A 20,384-nucleotide genomic window follows, 5' to 3' on the forward strand; every position below is an offset into this window, starting at 1 on the left:
ATAATATGGTTATGAGGAAATAATTATCGAATATAAAGTAAAAGTAATTAGGCAGTTCGTGTTTTATTTAACAAATAAAATCCCATTTTTTTTATATAGTTAGTAACTTCACCCCATTTTTGTTCAGTTTAAATTTAGAATAATATAATGCAATAGATCTTTTTTTGTTTGTCTCTACTGTTTCTTTAACATTGAAAAAAGTCAAATTTTATTTTTAATCTGAATGGTTATTGGTCGATGACATGACTATCATCATCATATCATCATCATCGTATAATATCAAATTAGTAAATCTTATATTAAGCACCATTTCACAGTCTTAAAGTAAGAACGATTTAAAAACGCTTATTTATACGCATTGTAGTGTTGTGTAATATTTCCGACAAAGAATCTCTATTCAGCAAAACAATTTAAAAAAGGAATTGACATAAAGTACGTTCAGAATTAAGCATTATAGGGATGTAAGCTGTAGTCCATAAATAAAGACAGGATTTACAGCAACAAAACAATCTATTCCGAGTACGCTACAACTAACTTGAGAAGTATCTTAAGCTGCAGATTACTTTAACTATTCAGTGAAATAAACATTTACTCATTTTAATTTACTAAAAATACAAACTTAGAGTACATAAAAATCTTCAGCTCTTCCCTAGATCCAACATAGCTCTTATTTTAATAGCTAATTTATAATACTTCCAAAGGATTCTTTCTAAGCAGACATTTTCAAAGGAAATTGCATTTTGTTATTAAAAAATATATATTATTAGAGACATTATCTTTATAACGTTAGGGTGATTCTTCATGTTTCGTTTGTAAATATATTGGAAATTAAGGTACCGTTTTCAATATATTTTGGTACCTTTTTTTGGAAAACCAATAAGGCTAAAACTCATAAGTCAATATTGAAAATTAAAGGTTAACAATGTTGATGAGTTCAATTACATGACGTGAAATAAAATCGTTATAAAAATCCCGTGTGAATTAAAACAATAACAAAAAATTCTTTAAATTATATTATGTAAAACCCTTAAAGTCTTTTCAAGGACTGAGACTGTCCCCTCCGGCATATTGCTTTTTCCTTACGTGACGAATTCTGCCATTTTACTCTACCAATCCCAATGCGATCCTTATTTATAGTGGCACAGGTATAAAATTATAATGATAATCACAACAAGTGACTAGCCTTCTGCGCAGAAGAATTATAATGAATATGTGCACATTATTCTACCACCAAACAACATCACCTAGTATTGTTACGTTCGGTGAGTGATGAGTGAGCCAGTGTAACTACAGGCACAAGAGATTGGTGATCAAAGGAATAATTAATATTTCTTACAGCACTAATGTCTCTGGGCCGTGGTGACCACTTACTATCCGGTGGACCTAACTTTATCTTAAAAAATACGATGCAAAATTAATCTTTTTTTATGAACTATACATTAGTAGTAGGCCGACGGCGGGAGCAAATACGATAAGATGAAGGACGAACGACTTGACATGTTATTCTTCCTCTTCTCATTTACAAGATAGAAAAGCCTATTTTTTTAATCCGAACCCAAAAACAACATCTTATAAGTCAAACAGATCAACACAAATCAAACTTAATTTAAGAATCATTTATCAAGCGAGCGTCCGGACTTTAACTAAGGCGTTCACTTTATTGTTATTTATATATGATCTCACAAATCTTTATATTTTTTTTCTTTTTATTATTTATCTTGTATATATTCACTACCTGCGACGTGACGTACGTATTGACTGGCGACCACAGAATACCAGCGTTGAACTTCATTTTACAATGATTTCAACATAAGCTGAGTGGTTTACCAATTTGGGCATCACATTCTCTGTGTCTTTGTTATTTTGTATGAATGTATTTCTATAATCTGTAAAATGTGTATGTCCAAATAAAGATTGTTTGATTTGATTTGATATAGATGTATGGTAAAATATAGTTAAATATGTTCTAAAATTAACAAGTATTCATATACAAAAGATGCACATACATATATGTATAATACGATTATAATATAATGATGGACTGACTTTATACGAAATTTACATACTGAAATATATAAAGGTACATATAGATTATATATGACTACATTACCATCAAAAGACTGCGGTACGAGTTGAAAAATTGCTACGAAGATTGCTACGAGCTTTATTATAACTGACTCCCAAAGAGTAATATTTACTGAAGGAGTGGTTTTATGCGTACTTCATATCGTTTACGAAGATATTTTATCGTGATGATAGCCATTATATGATATTGTTCCATATTTTTCGCTATAACCATTACGAACAGTAATAATAAAAATTATCAGTCTTATTATACCAGCTAGTATAAAGTCTAGAAAAAAAAACGTTTTTATGTGATACAAGCTGTGCCCGCGACTTTATTATTATTTTACTACTTCTACTTTTATATAATTCTAAAACAAAAGTAGCCTAAGTTACTCCTTATTACATCAGCTGTCTACCAGTGAAAGTCCCGTCAAAATCGGTCCAGCTGTTCCAGAGATTAGCTGGAACAAACAGACAGACAGACAGACAAAAATTGTAAAAAATGTTATTTAGGTATGTGTACCGTGTATACATACATATGCATTTAGTAAAACGCGGTTATTTTAATATTACAAACAGACACTCCAATTTTATTATATGTATAGATTATAAATACGATTTTTTTGAAATTTGTCACCATCAAATCTAATAGGATTTCATATATATAATACGAAGTTTCCAGAATACATAGGTATATTATATATATGTATATAAACATTAACTTAATAATATTTTTTTCACCATAAGACATAAGCATAAAACTGAATTTCGGCAATGAAATTTCATAATACGTATGCCAGATTAGGAGGCGAAGAGATTTCAATTGAGTTCCTAGTTTATAATTTGATACGTTGATTGCGTCCGCTAAAATTCATGTGGGACCCGACGACGCAGCGACGTTTAACAGATTGAGACTCACCGCGCGTGTGAAACACATCGCACGCGCCCGCATCAAATAATGCTGCTTATACTATCTCTCAATACAGACACGTGAGCGTACCCCGGGATTTTAACGGACACACGAATTTATACTTTATCTGAAACGAGCTGCATATAAAATATTTTATGGAATATTAAACAATCGTATTTATTCTGCGAATAATGAAATAGCCTGGAATATTTTATTTGTAATTAATGGAAAAAAAAACATTAAATTTAAAACCCGACACAAAAAACAAACTCTAAAAATTAGCAAATAATATTTTAAAGCTATTATAATTTTTATCGTTACATGTATTATGCGAGTTCAAATATTTTTATTTTCCAAGCGTCGTCGTCGCGTCGGGGGACCTGGTTAGGTACCATCCAATTATACCGCCAAGCAGCAATATTAAGTATCATTGTTTTTCAAAATGGTTTGAAAGGTGAATAGCTAGTGTACCAGGCACAAGAAACATAACATCTTAGTTTTCAAGGTCGATGGAATACCAATATCTATTTTAAATAACTTACCCAGTAAACTTTGCTTGGTGATATAAATAACGTTGTCCGTCATATGGTAGAATGATTGGCAGAGTAAAGCCCATTGTATGACCAAAGCTGCCAAAAACCAGTTGAAACCTAATGCACTGTAGCAATACTTCTTCAAAAATGTCATCAAAAAGCCGAAACCAATAAAGATCATTACATGGGTGCCTTCAAAACCTGAAACATAAACATTATAAATTATTATTATGAAAAAAACTGGTTTGCTGGAAGAAATACCTTCAAGCATATTACACTAATTTTTTTTCGACTTGTTTTTTTTTCTACTTATAATGACGTTTTAAACATTTAAGATAGAACAATGGATATAAATTGAAAACAGACCAAAAACTGGAATGCTTTTGAGGTGCTGACTTTGTGTTTTACATTTCGATGAGTGAAGATATCTCCAGGGAACCAAAATATTTGGACGTTTTTAAGACATTTACCTGCAGGCGATAAAATTGTAGCTAGTGTCTAAATATTGCCCAGTGAGTCACTAAAGGTTATTAAAAATTTAATAAGAGCCCAATTACTCTTCTACTGGGTACATTCATTTTGCCCTTAGAAAGTTCTGGTAATGTTCTTACCTTAACCTTAGTAAGGTTTGATATATATAGGCATGGCTTGCTTACGATGTTATCTCTCAGCGCCAAGTCCTTCTTCCAATTAGAACGAGCGACATTCAAATGAAAATCATGTACTTTATTACAAAATGTCCATATCGACACTTAGAGGTTATTATTAATAAATATTTATGTTTAAAGATTAACCAAAAAACGATACAGGCAAATTATACGGCGATTTCATTTGGAATTTTTCCAAATTATACGCACTAGCTGTTGTAAATTCTCATTATTCCATATGATAATGCATTTACAAGTAACACCGATAACAGATTACCGGCTCACAGATAAGCAATATTATTCCTGCCAAAATATTGAAACAAACAAACTTCGTTGAGGCGTGAGAGTGATGGATTAAATAAAACTTTTAGAGGAAATTCTGATTCTACGATTTTATAATCGGTACCTTACAGTGCGAGGGGACTTTTGCATAATCCGGGTTATGTTATAAATAAAACAATAAAATAACTTTCGTGTCCCCGATTTCCCATTAAACGCTCAAACCTAATTGATTGAGATTCGAAAACTCGAGTAGTCGATCTAAAACAAAATTCGATAAACTCGTTCGAATTGACTTTACAAACGAGGCCCATAATCTACCTGACCGTGTAGAAAACAAAATGCTAAATGAAAAATTGCGAACGAAATCGCACAATACCCGTTAATAGGCCTCGAGGGTGTAATGGAACGAAAAATGGCTTCACATAGAAATCCGTAACATCGCGATAGTAAATTTTTTTTTTACTGCACAAAGCTTTGATGCGATGTCGAGGATTTAATGGGAAGGTCTTCGTGATTATTTTGTAGCTGCATCATGTTTAAGGATATAATATTACTGTCTAATAGCATCAGCTATGAGTAGAATTTCGGTACAAAATACTATGATTTATGTAATTCAAAGGTTTATCGTACGATCATATAAAGATAATACTACTTCTATAGGGGCTTATCGATTCTAAAAAGCGAGTTTATGAATCTTCTACGGCTTGAAGGTTGTTATATTATTCAACTAGCGACCCGCCCCGGGTTCGCAAGGGTGCATTGCTGGTACTAAATATACTACAGAATGTCTTCAGCGTTCACAATTTTTCAGTCATTAGGCAATACAAACGGCTATGTCCCTGCGTTTTTTATCTGTAATATCATTAATATATATCTCCTATGGTTCGGCCAGCGTTTGCAATGTAAGCGCAAAAATTATATTTATTTACGACATCACTTTAGAAACCTCTAAAATTATCAGTGTTTCTCTACGATATTGTGCAATTTTTATTTGTGCTTTGTTTTATACTGTGTAATGATACGCATCATTACATTTTTTTAACAGATCTTTTTTAATGGTCTTGGCCAATTCTAGGCAAACACGTTCTTAGACCAAATCAGCATTATCTATAAGTTGTAATGTGTGTTTTACTTAAACTTTAAGACCTTAGCCAAAGTTGATAGAATGATGCTTAATATTCGTTGATACCTAAGGTAAGTAAAACCAGCATTAGCATTAGCATTAGCAGCCCGTAAATGTCCCACTGCTGGGATAAAGGCCTCCTCTCCTTTGAGGAGAAGGTTTGGAGCATATTCCACCACGCTACTCCAATGCGGGTTGGCAGAATACACATGTGGCAGAATTTCGTTGAAATTAGACACATGCAGGTTTCCTCACGATGTTTTCCTTCACCGCCGAGCACGAGATGAATTATAAACACAAATTAAGCACATGAAATTTCAGTGGTGCCTGCCTGGGTTTGAACCCGAAATCATCGGTTAAGATGCACGCGTTCTAACCACTGGGCCATCTCGGCTCACTGGGCCATCTCGGCTCATAGTAAAACCAGTTAATAATAAAATTCCTATTCGAAGATAAATGGAGTTTATGTATCTATTAATTTTGAGTTGCTTTAGAAATTTGTATTTCTATTACAGTTGTAACTTTTTGAATCCAAACAAATATAGTGGATATCGATATGTTTTTTTTTCTACCCCTGAATTCCGTCATGTATAAACCGATTTGGAAAATTCCTTTTTTGTCTGGAGTACACTTCCCGTTCCGGTTCCGGGTCTATTCAAAGTCCTTAATTTTTCAATTAATATTTTATATAATTATTTTTCTGGAATTTATCCTATATCATAATATAAGGTGAAAATGGCGGACATATATATTTAAAAACATTGGTACATTATATCATAAAATAAACCTGATATTTACTTTTTGTTTTCAATAATCCTTAATAATATTTGCTTTTGTAATGTAATACAGCACTTATTCATGATTTCGAGACCAGAATATCAGATATTATACAAGAAAATAAAACAATTTCGATTGCAATCGCATTACAATCGGAATAATGCGATCGCTATCAAGTGATACTACACGTATACGTGAGTGTATTTGTGGGCGAAAGCGGACAGGGCTGAGTCGTTTCATTCGAATTTTAGTACATCATCATAATTATCACGGACTCATTGTTTTAATGCCTAAAGGCTGCAGATGCCGAGGACCTAGGTCAGGCCACTAAAATGATAATGAGTTATTCCATTAAGAAATTCTCAGTAGTAACTCGAAGTTTGGAAGTTCACCATCACTTTAGATTGCTAATTCTGTTATTTATGTCGGTCACTGCATTTATCTTTCAAATAACATTTTATATGATCCTTAACAAATTAAATATTAAGGTATTTAATAGTTTAAATGCATCCGAAATGCACCGTTTGGGGTTCGATTGTTTTTTTTTATGGTAAAGGTAGGCGGACAGGCTAATGATTCCTGATGGTAAGCAGTCACTACCGTCCAAAGTCATTGGCGCTGTAAGGAATATTAACCTTTTCTCACATCACCGATGCGCCACTAACCTTTGGAACTAAAATTGTATGTACCTATATTGTGCCTGTAGTTAAACTTGCTCACTTACCCTTCAAATCGGAACACAATAATACTAAACTAAGTATTGCTGTTTGGCAGTAGAATATCTTCTGATGGGAGGGTGGTGCCTATCCACACGGACTTACACAAAGCCCTACCACCAAGAGAAAAAAAATATTCTAAATATTTACACATTAAATATTGCCTAATGATACAATACATTCTCACAATAATCAATTATATTAGCACATTTAAAAGGAAATATCTAAGGTTAAGCTTTAATGGTGCCTAGCGGAGTCGTGGCGAGCAGCCAATATTTTATAAATTGATTGTATTTTAGCATATTCATACAATTCAACTGAATGCTATATTTTTCTTTAAAACTTTCGCTAATATCTTTTTTGTATTTTTGTGTCATTGTAAAAATAGATGTATAATAATTAGCTTAAGTCCCATGGTTGATGGCAATGATGATGTTGACGGAGAGTAGCTATCAGCGCGGGGTATATAATAGTGCACAAGTGTGTGCGCAAAGACAGGTTCATTCTCTATTTCGTTGGTAAAATTTTAGGTGGAGGACCAACGAACTTGATCAAGCACAGGAGTTTAATTTCTGCCAACATATCAAAAACGCTGCGAAACCTATTAAGTTTATTGTTGGCTTATCTCGAGAATCGAAAACTCAGAATCAGCAGATTTTAGCCACGGTAGCGCATCAGTATATTTTCAGCGGTTACGCTTGACATAGCGGCCAACACTCGGTCACGGTCGGTCTCGGGACTCCCGACCTACTTTTGACGATGAAGAAAGAACAGAAAACGCTTACCATTTCTGCCAGTTTTTTCATACAAATAATACGATACAACATATAATAAAACATAGTCCTCCCCTCTGTATAACACGATAAAATCAAAAACTTCCAAATAGATTTCGGATACGACCAATTAACAGTGATTCATGAGAAAGGTTTTAATGTTCATAAAGGACAAATTCATAAAGGTTTTGTATAATTTGGCTGAAAATGTTTGTTGATGATTTTGGTAAAAATCATAGCGACTGGGAGGTTTTTTGGAACGGGTAAACCGAGAAATATGTTTACTACGCTATAATCGCAAGACCTAGTTTTATTCTACGGGTAATTATACTGAAAACATAATTATAATAATAAAAGTTCACTTCAGTATATTACTTGAGTGAACTTTTATTATTATTAAGATCTTATCCAAATTAACCAATTGGATTTATACTATAATTTTACCTTTATAATGTATTTAGTTTTAGCCCTCAATTGTATTCTACGCTAATACAAAATCTGTCGGATTAACGTGATTTCACCTGACTTGAGGCTATCTGGCTTTCGATCATTCATTACATTCCCTACACGGCTTGTCATCCACTGAATACATAGCGCTATTTAAAATAAATTATATTTTTTCAACAAAAACATTTACCACTTATATGTACGTGTAGTTAAATTATTCAATATTGCCTAATAGTATAGAATATAGATTGGTGGGTTGCGGCGTAATATTTACGAGCTAATGTTGTCTTAGATTTTCGCGATTATTACACATTGAAATAAAACGTGGTCGTGGTCGGGATGTTAAAATAATTAATATACGCGATTAAATCCGTTAAAAACTAGTTTTATTTAAATATTTACGAGCTAATTTATTATTTGTTTGAGTCAAAATGTTAAATATAAATTTGAGCGTAGAGTTTGGGGCAATTATATTGTGACTCGGTAGTAAGAAATTGCTTCCATTTTTATTAAAAAAAAAGTAATGACACTAATAATATATGGATACGACATAATTAAAGTCGTGTGTATTAGCACTAAATGATACATAAAAATTAATAAAGAGGTAGTGTTAACTTTAAATATAATACCAGTTATCGCCTGTAGTATCTTTCGAGTTTTAAGATTTAGTCATGAAGTAAAAAAAGCTCATGTCCTTTTTTGAAATTCAAGCTGTCTTTATAAATAAATCATCAAATCGGTTCTGTGGTTTAGCCGTGAAAGAGTAACAGGTAGACAGACAGAGTTACTTTCGCATTTACATTCGTATAGAATGGCAAAATATAATAAATATTGTGCTAAAACCTGGTTGCAGCGCCACCTACTGGATTATTTAAGATCGAGAGACCAACTTGATTATATTTCTCACACAAACTTTTTTTTTCTTTATTAATATATGGTGCCAGGGATGATTGCTAGTTATATTAAGATACTTTATAAAATTGATATTTTTTTCTGTATCATAAAACAACAAAAAAAACCGTTACTAAAAATATAGCTTTATGACGCTACTCAATCGCTGGACGCTGAGCCCTTCACCGATCCCGATGAAATTACCCTGTACTCGGATAGAGGAAGATATAACCGGTAATAAGGGACGATTGTTCTGACTAAGCCTGACTTTGAAAGGTATCGGGTAACAATGAGGGGTATTGAAGAGTAATTTGTGTTTCCATTACGCACAATGATCGTTCGATACTCTATTCAGTCGTGTCGATCCAAGTGATGATAAAAGGCATTGATTGAGTATTCTCTTGTTAGCTTATACACGTTGTGATTTTTCGTTTATGATTTTTTTTTTTTTTAATCGTTATATTAGTGTAAATTTTAACGTGAATTGGTTTTAAATAATCGCAATCGCATCCACACAAACTTACTTTAAATTGGATTTTAAAAATAGTTTGACGTTTTTATGATACGTAAAAATATTAACTGGTATTCTTGAGAATTTATTTAAAATTTTTAGGAAATTGATACACGATTGAAAGAACTTTGTACCATAGAAAAATATAGCTATGAACTCACCTTGTAACGGCTACGAAATGTTGATACTTACGTTGATACGATTTTTTGATATGTTCTTCCTATAAATTGCATATTTTTACGTACATCACGAACACATATATTTTATGTTCAGTGGAGGTATTCTGTAAGAAGAAACTCGAAGCTCACCTCATAACACTAGCGTGAAATATCAGCACGTGATGTGCGACATTAAATTATAATTACTCAGTTTATAGGAAGCATGTATCAATATAGCGTATCATCGTAAGTCGGTCATCAAAATATCATGAGTAGAATGAGAAGCGAATTCTTTCAGAATAGCACTGTTTTTAGTTTCGAATTTATTCTTAAAGAATAGCTACAGAAAGACTAGTAAACAATATTAGCAATATTACTGATTAAATAATTTACAATCAAGCTGGTTTTAATTAAAATTCTCGCGTTATTATTCTAGAGTAAGGACGAAACAGCGCAGGGAAATCTGTTTTCAATTCTATCACACGTCGTATTGTTTTGTTTCCGAGAAATCGACCTGGATTGAATCTAGTCATCGCTAAAAGTGCTCTAGTCGACTCTTCTTAGCGCATTTAATTAAACTGAATTATCTGTGTTTGAACTTACGTTCACATTAAGTATGTTAGCGTTTTATTACAATTTTGTTATTGGTGATGTATTTTTTTAAATAAAGCCAATATTATATTCGTCAAATTTAATAAAAAATGAATTTAAAGAAAGGAAATAAATTGAAATATTTAAAAATATATATTTTTTTTTAGCTTCTACATTAAAAAACCCTTTATAACACTCATGTTGTGGTTAGTTGGTTTATTAAAGAGGACATTGTTATTTTCTCATCAAACCCAGTCTCCGAAGTTTATATATTGTATCAGATAACGGATGCACCAAAACACTGTTTAGTTCACCAACCTCTCTTACAACACTTTACTACATATTGTCGGAATAATTTGTTCCAAACAAATTCCAAGAAAATATGATACGCATCTTCGACTTAATCACACTCGTTAAAAAAATTCCCGAAAAAAATTTAAAATTTCCTTAATGGAATGTGTCTGGAATGGATAAATAAAACTTGAAAGAAAATCTACAATTAGTTCAGGGAGGAAAGTTACTAAAAAATAATTAATTAACAGTTGTTAACCACTAAGCTTGTCAAAGTTTTAGTAAGCAACAGCGATATTCAATTTGTGCTTATAATACCTACGGATTGAGCATGGTTAGTCGTCATTTAAGATGAAACGCTTGACTATTGATGTATCGCAAATTAATAGGAAAACCGCAAACCTCTCGTCAAGCGATACGAGTGAGTCAATCAAGCGTTACACCCTGACCGCGTTTGGGGTAACTTTACGGTACGACTTTACGTTTGCTTTTTTAAATACTCCAATTGTAAATATACATTTTCAACATATTATATGCGAGAATGTGAAATGATTTGTTAAAAATAAAGCCCACGTCATATTTGACGGAAATATTTTGCCTTCAATTTTTTTTTTTATTAAAATTTTCTGTAAATCCTTCTGTACAAGGTTTCACTTCCAAAAATGATTGTATTATTTTGAATACTAACTTCGTTTTTGTCGTTCTTTAATTAGAAACAAGTGAATTGTGAAATTACTAATTAATGCAATTTATAATAATTTTATGAGATTACAATGACAAATTTAATTTGCTTGAAATAAATATCATAATTAATTATTATGGACATAAATACATATTATGATATCCATTCAAATTAATAATTCTTAAATAAAACATATCATTTAAAATAAATAACAATAAAATTTCAAGGAACTCAAAACGCAACGAATTATTAAATGATTTAAAAAAACTGTTAAATTTAATGATACTGGTAAAGGTTATAACATCTTCGCTTTTTAACCTTAAGTATGGACTTCTAAAAATGGGCGGATTATATAGTAAAATATATCAGAAATGAAAAACAATTTAATTTAATCACACGCTATCCGCTTCGCTTATCACACGCTAAACGGTATGAGTGAGCGAATCAACCGTTTCATCTCGACCGCGTTTAGATTGGCCATGGGAACGACATCAAAATTGACTCCCCAGCAAGACCTTCCTTATTATAAAGTCAAATTTATTATAATAAAATGTGATTCCATTTCAAAAATATGATAAAAATATTTACGAAAGAAGATAATTTTTAAATGTGAAATATGTCTTATTATAAAATTATTTAACTGAAATTCCATATTTAAAATTCCGGTAATATAATTGAGTATAAATATTCGCTATACTATAGAGGTATTTATTATAGAAATCATATTAATTTTAATTAAAGATTATTATTAATACTGTAAGCACACGTTCAGTCAAATTAATGTATTTGTTGAAGGACTTATATACCCTCGCTGTAGGAATTATACGAGTCCGCACTCGAGAGATTTATACTTATTTATTGTATTCTCATTTGATTTATATATATTTAAAATTGGAATGGCCTACCTCGTTGGTCTAGTAGTTATATATAAGGCAGATATTGAGGTACTGGGTTCTAACCTTTCGGTCGGCCGTTAAAAAGTTATTGAGTTTTTCTATGGAAACGTTCTCAGTAACAGCCCGTAAGTTGGAAGTGTGTACACTTACGGGCCTTTGAAAACACGTAAAGCCAATGGTCGCCTGAACTCTTTCCGATCTTGTCGGATTGCGGTCTTATCGGATTATGAGTGTGACGGAATAGAGAATCTACCTGTGTTTGCGCACAAACTTGTGCACTAGAATATGATCTGCGTAGTTGATCTCCTTTGAGATTCGCCGCCATGGTCGAAATTGGTCAGAGAGACATCGTAATCATTTGAAAAGTTGAAATATAATCAATACATACATCGTATAATAAAATTGGAGTGTCTGTTTGTAATATCATAACCGCTTTTCATGCACACGGTACGTATAACAAAATAACATTTTTTACGATTTTTGTGTCTGTTTTTTCCGACTAATCTCTGAAACGGCTAGACCGATTTGGACGGAACTTTAAATGGTAGAAAGCTGATGTAATAAGGAGTAACTTAGCGTATAACAAAAAATATTTGGTATATTCAAACGCGCACGAAGTCGCGGACACAACTAGTAATATAATAAAATGTAAGTTAGTTAGTTTAAGCTAATGTAAATGGTTAAACGTTCTTTGTCATCGGTATTTACTTAGAAGTACACCCAGCAGATATACCACCTAGCTGCAATACTTGGCATTGTTCTGGTTTGAAGGGTGTGTGAGCTACTGAAGCTATAGATACATAACATCTTAGTTCCTAAGGTGGCGCATTGACAACCTAAGTAATAGTTAAATTAAATCAATGAATAATTTTCAAACTCAAACTCAAACTCAAACTCAAATTCCTTTATTCAATATAGAAGTATTACACTTTCTTATTGATTGTCAAGTTAAACACTACCACCGGTTCGGAAAAGAAAACACCCTGACCTGAGAAGAACCGGCGAAAGAAACTCAGCGGGACTTTTTTTTTTTTTTTACATCAAATTAATTATATACATAATTATATATGAGTAGAAACAGCCAGGAGGCGATCGTTTCATTCCCAAGGTGTGCTATCAAACATAAACTCACTAATTGTATAGTAACCTTTCGCACACAAGCGTTCCTTAACAATTTTTTTAAATTTCGCAACAGAAGCATTTTGAACGCTTTCTGGGATCCTGTTGTAGAAGCGTATACATTGCCCCACAAAAGAGTTACTGACTCTATGCAGTCGAGTAACAGGAGTAACAAGATTGTGTTTGTCCTTGTACCAACGTTATGAGAATCACATTTTCTCATAAAAACATTAATATTTTTCCGTACATACAAAACATTACAGAATATATATTGAGAAGCAACAGTCAATATCTTAATTTCTTTAAATTTATACCTCAAAGATTCCTTGGCTCCCAGGTTATAGATTGCGCGAATAGCCCTCTTCTGCAGCACAAATATAGTATGGATAGCGGCTGCGTTACCCCAAAGCATAATACCGTACGACATTATACTGTGAAAGTAACTGAAATAAACTAGGCGAGCCGTATCAACATCGGTAAATAATCTAATTTTTTTGACCGCAAATGCCGCAGAACTCAGTCTACCCGCCAATCCGTTTATATGGGGGAGCCACTGTAATTTGGCATCAAGAGTAAGGCCAAGAAATTCAGTTGTTTCAACTAAATAATATAATAATTTAATAATTTAATAATATTTTATCGAGTTAAATCCCTTTTTGTTAATGTTTTATTTCACAAGAGCTTTAAATATTTTTTTTAAAAAATTTTGGAATCCTTTTGCCATATTTTATATTCAGAAGACATTACGAACACGTCAATATAACACACTCTTTATCAAAGACAGTTAAAAGACAATAACATTTGTGTTAAAATCAGAAAGTATCAAAGAAAATATACAATTTAAGCCAACTTTTAAAGTTAAGTAACGGCCTGTAAATGTCTCACTGCCAGCTTGGAGCTTATTCCACACGCAGCTCTAGTGTTGGTTCGTGGATACACAAATGATAGAATTTTATTGGAATTAGTCAAACGCGGATTTCGTCATGATGTTTCACTTGACCCCCAGGGCACGAGAAAATGTATCGGTGCTTGTCTGGGTTTGAACCCGCAATCATCGGTTAAGATACCACAGGGCCACCGTATCTATCATTTAAATTAAAATATCATAAGCTTAAATAATATTTTCGTGTAACAATATTAAATTTTATTTAATTGTAATGTAATATAAAAAAAAAATATCCATTATTATTGGCATATTAAATCTTCTGTTGATTCCGCGTAATGTCCGAAGGTATAGAGCACCTCTGAAAACCAGCACCGTAATTTGATTCAGCTATATACCTACACATTATTTTACGTGAAATTTAAATTATAATTGAATTTTCACATGTGGCAATAAAACTTTTCTTTCTTTCAAGTATCGAACGACTGGAATTTATTAACTACGCTTAAGTTAGTTCTCGTGAACTCCACCCTAATTTGATTAAAGAACGTCTTAACAGATTGATTATCATTTGGTCTGATAACGAAATTAACAGTTCATAATCTAATCATCAAAATTGCTACTGCAACCATGAATTAGCCTATAAAATTACTGTAAGTTATCAATATGGCTCAGACCGAAGTGAAAACTGTTTATAAAATATTTCAGATAAATTGTTTTGTTTAAACTGACGTGTAATAAGAGTTCCAATCGTTTGTACCTTTATGTGCACGCTTTTTAGCATTAGCATTTTTAGCATTAGCAGCCCGTAAATGTCCCACTGCTGGGATAAAGGCCTCCTCTCCTTTGAGGAGAAGGTTTGGAGCATATTCCACCACGCTGTTCCAATGCGGGTTGGCGGAATACACATGTGGCAGAATTTCGTTGAAATTAGACACATGCAGGTTTCCTCACGATGTTTTCCTTCACCGCCGAGCACGAGATGAATTATAAACACAAATTAAGCACATGAAATTTCAGTGGTGCCTGCCTGGGTTTGAACCCGAAATCATCGGTTAAGATGCACGCGTTCTAACCACTGGGCCATCTCGACTCACGATGCACGCACGATTTATTGCACACAAATACACAAATAATTACACGTGATCAAATATTAGTGAAAAGAATACACTTAGTTAAATTAATTCAAAATAACTCTATTTTATACGAATTCGAACAAAACAAAAATATTGTTATTGTTTGAATTTGTATGTATTGTAATGTTTTAATTCGTTATAAAATACTACTGTGTCTAATTAATATATACGGTGCAATAAGTAGCCTATTTGACCATCTTACCAATTTAATTAAACCGGACAAGTGCGAGTCGGACTCGCGCACGAAGGATTCCATATCATTAACTAAATTAATACTGACCTTGATATTTATTTTATTTTGTTTTTAGTATTTTTTGTTATAGAGGCAACAGAAATACATATTTGTATTTCTAGCTATTCGCGGTTCTTGTGATACAGCCTGGTGACAGACAGATGGACAGATAAAGAGCGAAGTCTACAATTATAATTTTACAAATTAGGCATCGTTAGAAGCGAATCGATCATCTGCTCTTTGCATTAACTCGATAATTGCATATTACTTATCAGATGTTTGGTCAGGCTATAAACATATATATATAGTCGTTAGATAGTCGGTTCTTAACATATTTTTAGTCAATAAATCAATCAACGAGTGTCCTCGTTGTCATTGTCTTTATTTACTCAACTATTTAAGCAAAACTGAAACATACTTAAATATTTAGAAATCACTACATAAATATATGTTAATAACAACTTTATTAACATAGACAGTTGATTCGAACAACTGACAATCATATCGTGTCGAATGTTTTGATTAATTTGCAAACCATATGACTTCCCAATTACTAATATCATCTAAGTCTCTATTAATCTGTTTAATAGCTTCACTCGATATAGCATATCGGTGATTGGAAGATGTTTAAACAGGCTATTACTTAGTTTAACGTTTCTGTATTGAATAAAGACGACGAGTTGACTTTGACAATAAGTAACACGTTCACTGTCTTTTCAGTTGAGTTATATTTCATACTAGCTGTGCCCGCGACTTCTTGCGCGTTTGAATTTAATAAAACGTAACTTTATTATTATTTTACATATAATTCTAAAATAAAAATCTAAAGTAGCCTAAGTTACTCCTTATTACATCAGCTATCGGCCAGTGAAAGTCCCGTCAAAATTGTCCAGCCATTCCAGACATTAGCCGGAACAGACAGACAGACAGACAAAAATTAAAAAAAATATATTATTTAGGTATATGTACGGTGTATACATATATATCCATTTAGTAAAACGCGGTTATTTTAATATTACAAACAGACACTCCAATTTTATTAAGTATAGACTACAGTGGCATTTAGCGATAAATTACAACTGTGCTATAGCATAAATACCTCCTTCGATAAAAATACTTAATAGATATAATTTTATAAAAAAAGTAACATGCCTTCGACCTTCGGCTTGAAGCTAATTCCACCACGCTACTCCCAAGCGGATTGGTTGGGATACATGTGACAGAATTTTATTGAAATTGGACACGTGCGGGTTTCCTCACGATGTTTTCCTTCACTGAGCACGAAATTATAAACACAAACGCACAGAAAAATTCAGTGGTACTTGCCTAGGTTCGAACCCGCAATCATAAGTAAAGATGCACGCATTCGAACCACTAGGCCTTTTTGGCTTTTATAATTATATACAGGAGCTCGATCTAAATTCAAATAATATTATTTCAAATCTTCAACTATAATAAAGCGATAATGTTACCGAGGTAATATCGTTACGCTAATCACAAATCAGAGGCGTAGTCGATTAAACTTGATGAGAACGTGTCTATGTTATAAAGTGATCTGTTACGCTATATTGACAAAATAACTTATAACAATTTAGAACAATCTGAACACATATAAATAAATGTGAAAAACTAGTCACGACAAGCTGAGTTCCGATGTTATAATTGTTTTTTGTTTTTCTTAGGCAGACGAGCACCTGAGCCCCCTTATAGTAAGTAGTTACCACCGAACAGTGTAAGAAATATTAACTATTTTTACATGATCATGACACCACTAAACGCAAAAAAAGATATTATGACCCGGTACTTAAACTGGTTCACTCACCCTTCAAACCGGAACACAATAATACTATTAAATAAATAAATAAATTTTGAACAACATCACATACATTACTCTGATCCCAATTTAAGTAGCTAAAGCACTTGTGTTATGGGAAATCAGAAGTAACGACGGTACCACCAACACCCAGACCCAAGACAACATAGAAACTAATGAACTTTTTCTACATCGACCCGGCCGGGAATTGAACCCGAAGTGGCATACCCATGAAAACCACACACTACTCGACCACGGAGGTCGTTGACTAAGTATTGCTGTTTGGCGGTAGAATATCAAAATATGTAATGAGATTTAAAAACCTACACAGACAATCATACGACCAAGTATATTCAATAATATTGTCATTATAGAAAGCTTATATGTGTGTAGAAAACTACATGAATTGCAGCAGTCGCAATGGAACAATGATAACAATCCAACCGCGTATCATTCTTTCAATTCTTCAATGGAAACGAGAAACATTCATCACTCATTGTTGTGACATTAAGAATGTGCCGAGTAGAGTATTTAACGGGATTAATAAGGAATTTGTTGTTGAAATTAATTGCGATTTTATTGCTACGCGTCACTGAGTATCATATTACATAACATAGTGATTAATATTAATATCACGAAATTTATTTAAATTGTCAAGTTGGATTCCTTAATAAAAATGGCGCCTTTTCATTATGATCTTGGTCGTATTCGTTTAAAAAGATAAAGGTCGAAAGGTCAATTAAATATTTCCTTTTCATTTTTTTTTTATTTCAATTGCAACAGGCGAAAAAAAAAGCGGTCAAGTGCGAGTCTTACTCGTCCATGAAGGGTTCCCTAGCAGCAAGTAACATAATATAAAAGTTCTTGTAGTTCGTTGTAACTTATGAATGAAAAGTAAATTGCGGTTTACGATTTATAACGTATTAAAAAAAAAACTACTTACTAAATCTCGTTCAAATCAATTTTCGGTGGAAATTTGCATGGTTATGGACATCATACATTTTTTTAGTTTTACCATTCTCTTATTTAAAAAGGCGGGGGCACATATTTTACCACTTTGGAAGTGTCTCTCGCGCAAACTATTTAGTTTAGATAAAAATGATGATAGAAACCTCAATATAATTTTGAAGACCTATCCATAGATGTATGTGTTTATTGGAAAAAAAAAAATTGAGTCTCAATTGTAAGGATGGGGAACCCCCAAAATTTACCGATTTTTTTCCATGTTTGTGTGAAAATCTTAATGCGGTTGACAGAACACATCTATTTACCAAGTTTAAACATTATAGTTCTTATAGTTTCGAAAGTGGCTGTGTTATACGGATGGACAGACAGACATGACGAATCTATAAGGGTTCAGTTTTGCCATTTGGCTACGGAACCCTAAAAAATCGACATCTGCGCCACATTAATAGGATGTTAAGGAGGTTATTGAAAATTGCGTCTCTCTTGGTCATATTCGTTTAAAAATGTAAATGTCAAAAGGTAGCCCGATATTTTTCTTACATTAAATTTCAGGGGTAATAAAATATTTAAAAAAAGAGCAAGCATTCCATCGCATTCAAATTGTAAAATAATTCTAAGTAGATTATTATTGGTGTTGCTACGTTATATAACTTTAGTTTAGAAATATGCTGTTTATGATACAGCGGAGGAGCAAATTGTCTACCTGATTGTAAGTCACCATATCCTATAAAAAATATTGCTCTTAGAAATATTATCTATTATTTACATCGCCAATGCGCCACCAACCTCGGGAATTAAGATGTTATGTCCGTTGTGACTGTTGTTATACTCACTCACCCTTCAAGTCGGAAAACATTACTGAGTAATGCTTTTTGGCGGTAGAACATGTGATAACTGAGTGGTACCTGCTCAGATGGACTTACAAGGTCCTACTATCAATAAATGCATTTGCATAGAATATAATACTTAAGGCTACTAATATTAGTTTTCACATCATTACATAGTATAAAGTCGCTACCCGCTGTTTGTATGTCCCTATGTATGATTAGATCTTTTAAACTACGCAATTCATTTTGATGCGTTTTTTTGGCCTTACTTTGCGAACGCTGGCTGAAACCTACGAGATAGATCAAAATAATATAGTACATTATTGTACACCTTTAAAATGTCTACAAAAAAGTCCGCGACGGTATTTGTCTATCTCTTAGGGACTTCGATCCGTTACTTGTTACGAGAAATAATAGCTTATTTACGAAGCGATTTTAAGCAATACAGTATTAATCCTTATCCAATTAAGTACCTTAAATTCATTGTGTATTCATATAAAACAATATGGCCCCTGACGTTTAAATAAATATTTTCGAAGTTACTATAAGTATTTGAAACGGGATATTTACCATGTTATTTATTTTTATTTGGTGGAGCTCGATATTTCGACATTATCTACGAATGTCTTGTTCACGAGAACTTCAAATACTTATAGTAATAAAAATATCCATGTTCATTTAAAATTTTCGAAGATATTACGTATTTAACATGCAGGGACTTAAATTTTCTAATGACAAAAAAGCTGTGAACATTGTATATAAAGACGTTCAGAAGTATATTTAGTATCAGCATCGTAGCCGTACAAAGCCGGGTAGGGTCGCTAGTTAGGTATACAATGAAAAATATATAAAGTAATAATATTTGCATACCTCTCACGTCGTGATGTTTATCTCCCCCATATCTCACGAATATGAAATATAAGACCATCAGTATCAGCTGAAATACCAACAAGGGTATATATTTTGTGTTTGTGAATTTGTAAACCATGTTCGATCGCTTGAAGCTGAAAAAGAAAATGTTTTATCACAATACGTACTGATTATTTAATTTGTTATTCAGAAAATATTTCCGTTCGGTTCACTTTAATTTTTGTGTTTTGAGAAACCCAGATT

At 32.7% G+C, this 20,384-nt stretch overlaps 1 protein-coding gene across 1 annotated transcript in view; it reads right to left on the reverse strand.

The window, feature by feature from the left end:
• LOC125068651 (ammonium transporter Rh type B) overlaps positions 1-20,384 on the reverse strand; it is a 36,642-nt gene that overhangs the window by 10,923 nt on the left and 5,335 nt on the right. Inside the window, exons 2-3 of the mRNA XM_047677913.1 lie at positions 20,142-20,275; positions 3,520-3,711 (exon numbers count right to left, since the gene is read on the reverse strand). Of these exons, the coding sequence (XP_047533869.1) occupies positions 3,520-3,711; positions 20,142-20,259 (310 nt within the window). The 5' untranslated portion in view covers positions 20,260-20,275. The remainder of the gene's footprint in view (positions 1-3,519; positions 3,712-20,141; positions 20,276-20,384) is intronic.

This window comes from Vanessa atalanta, chromosome 14 (assembly GCF_905147765.1).
Source record: "Vanessa atalanta chromosome 14, ilVanAtal1.2, whole genome shotgun sequence".
Taxonomy (NCBI): Eukaryota; Metazoa; Arthropoda; class Insecta; order Lepidoptera; family Nymphalidae; genus Vanessa; species Vanessa atalanta.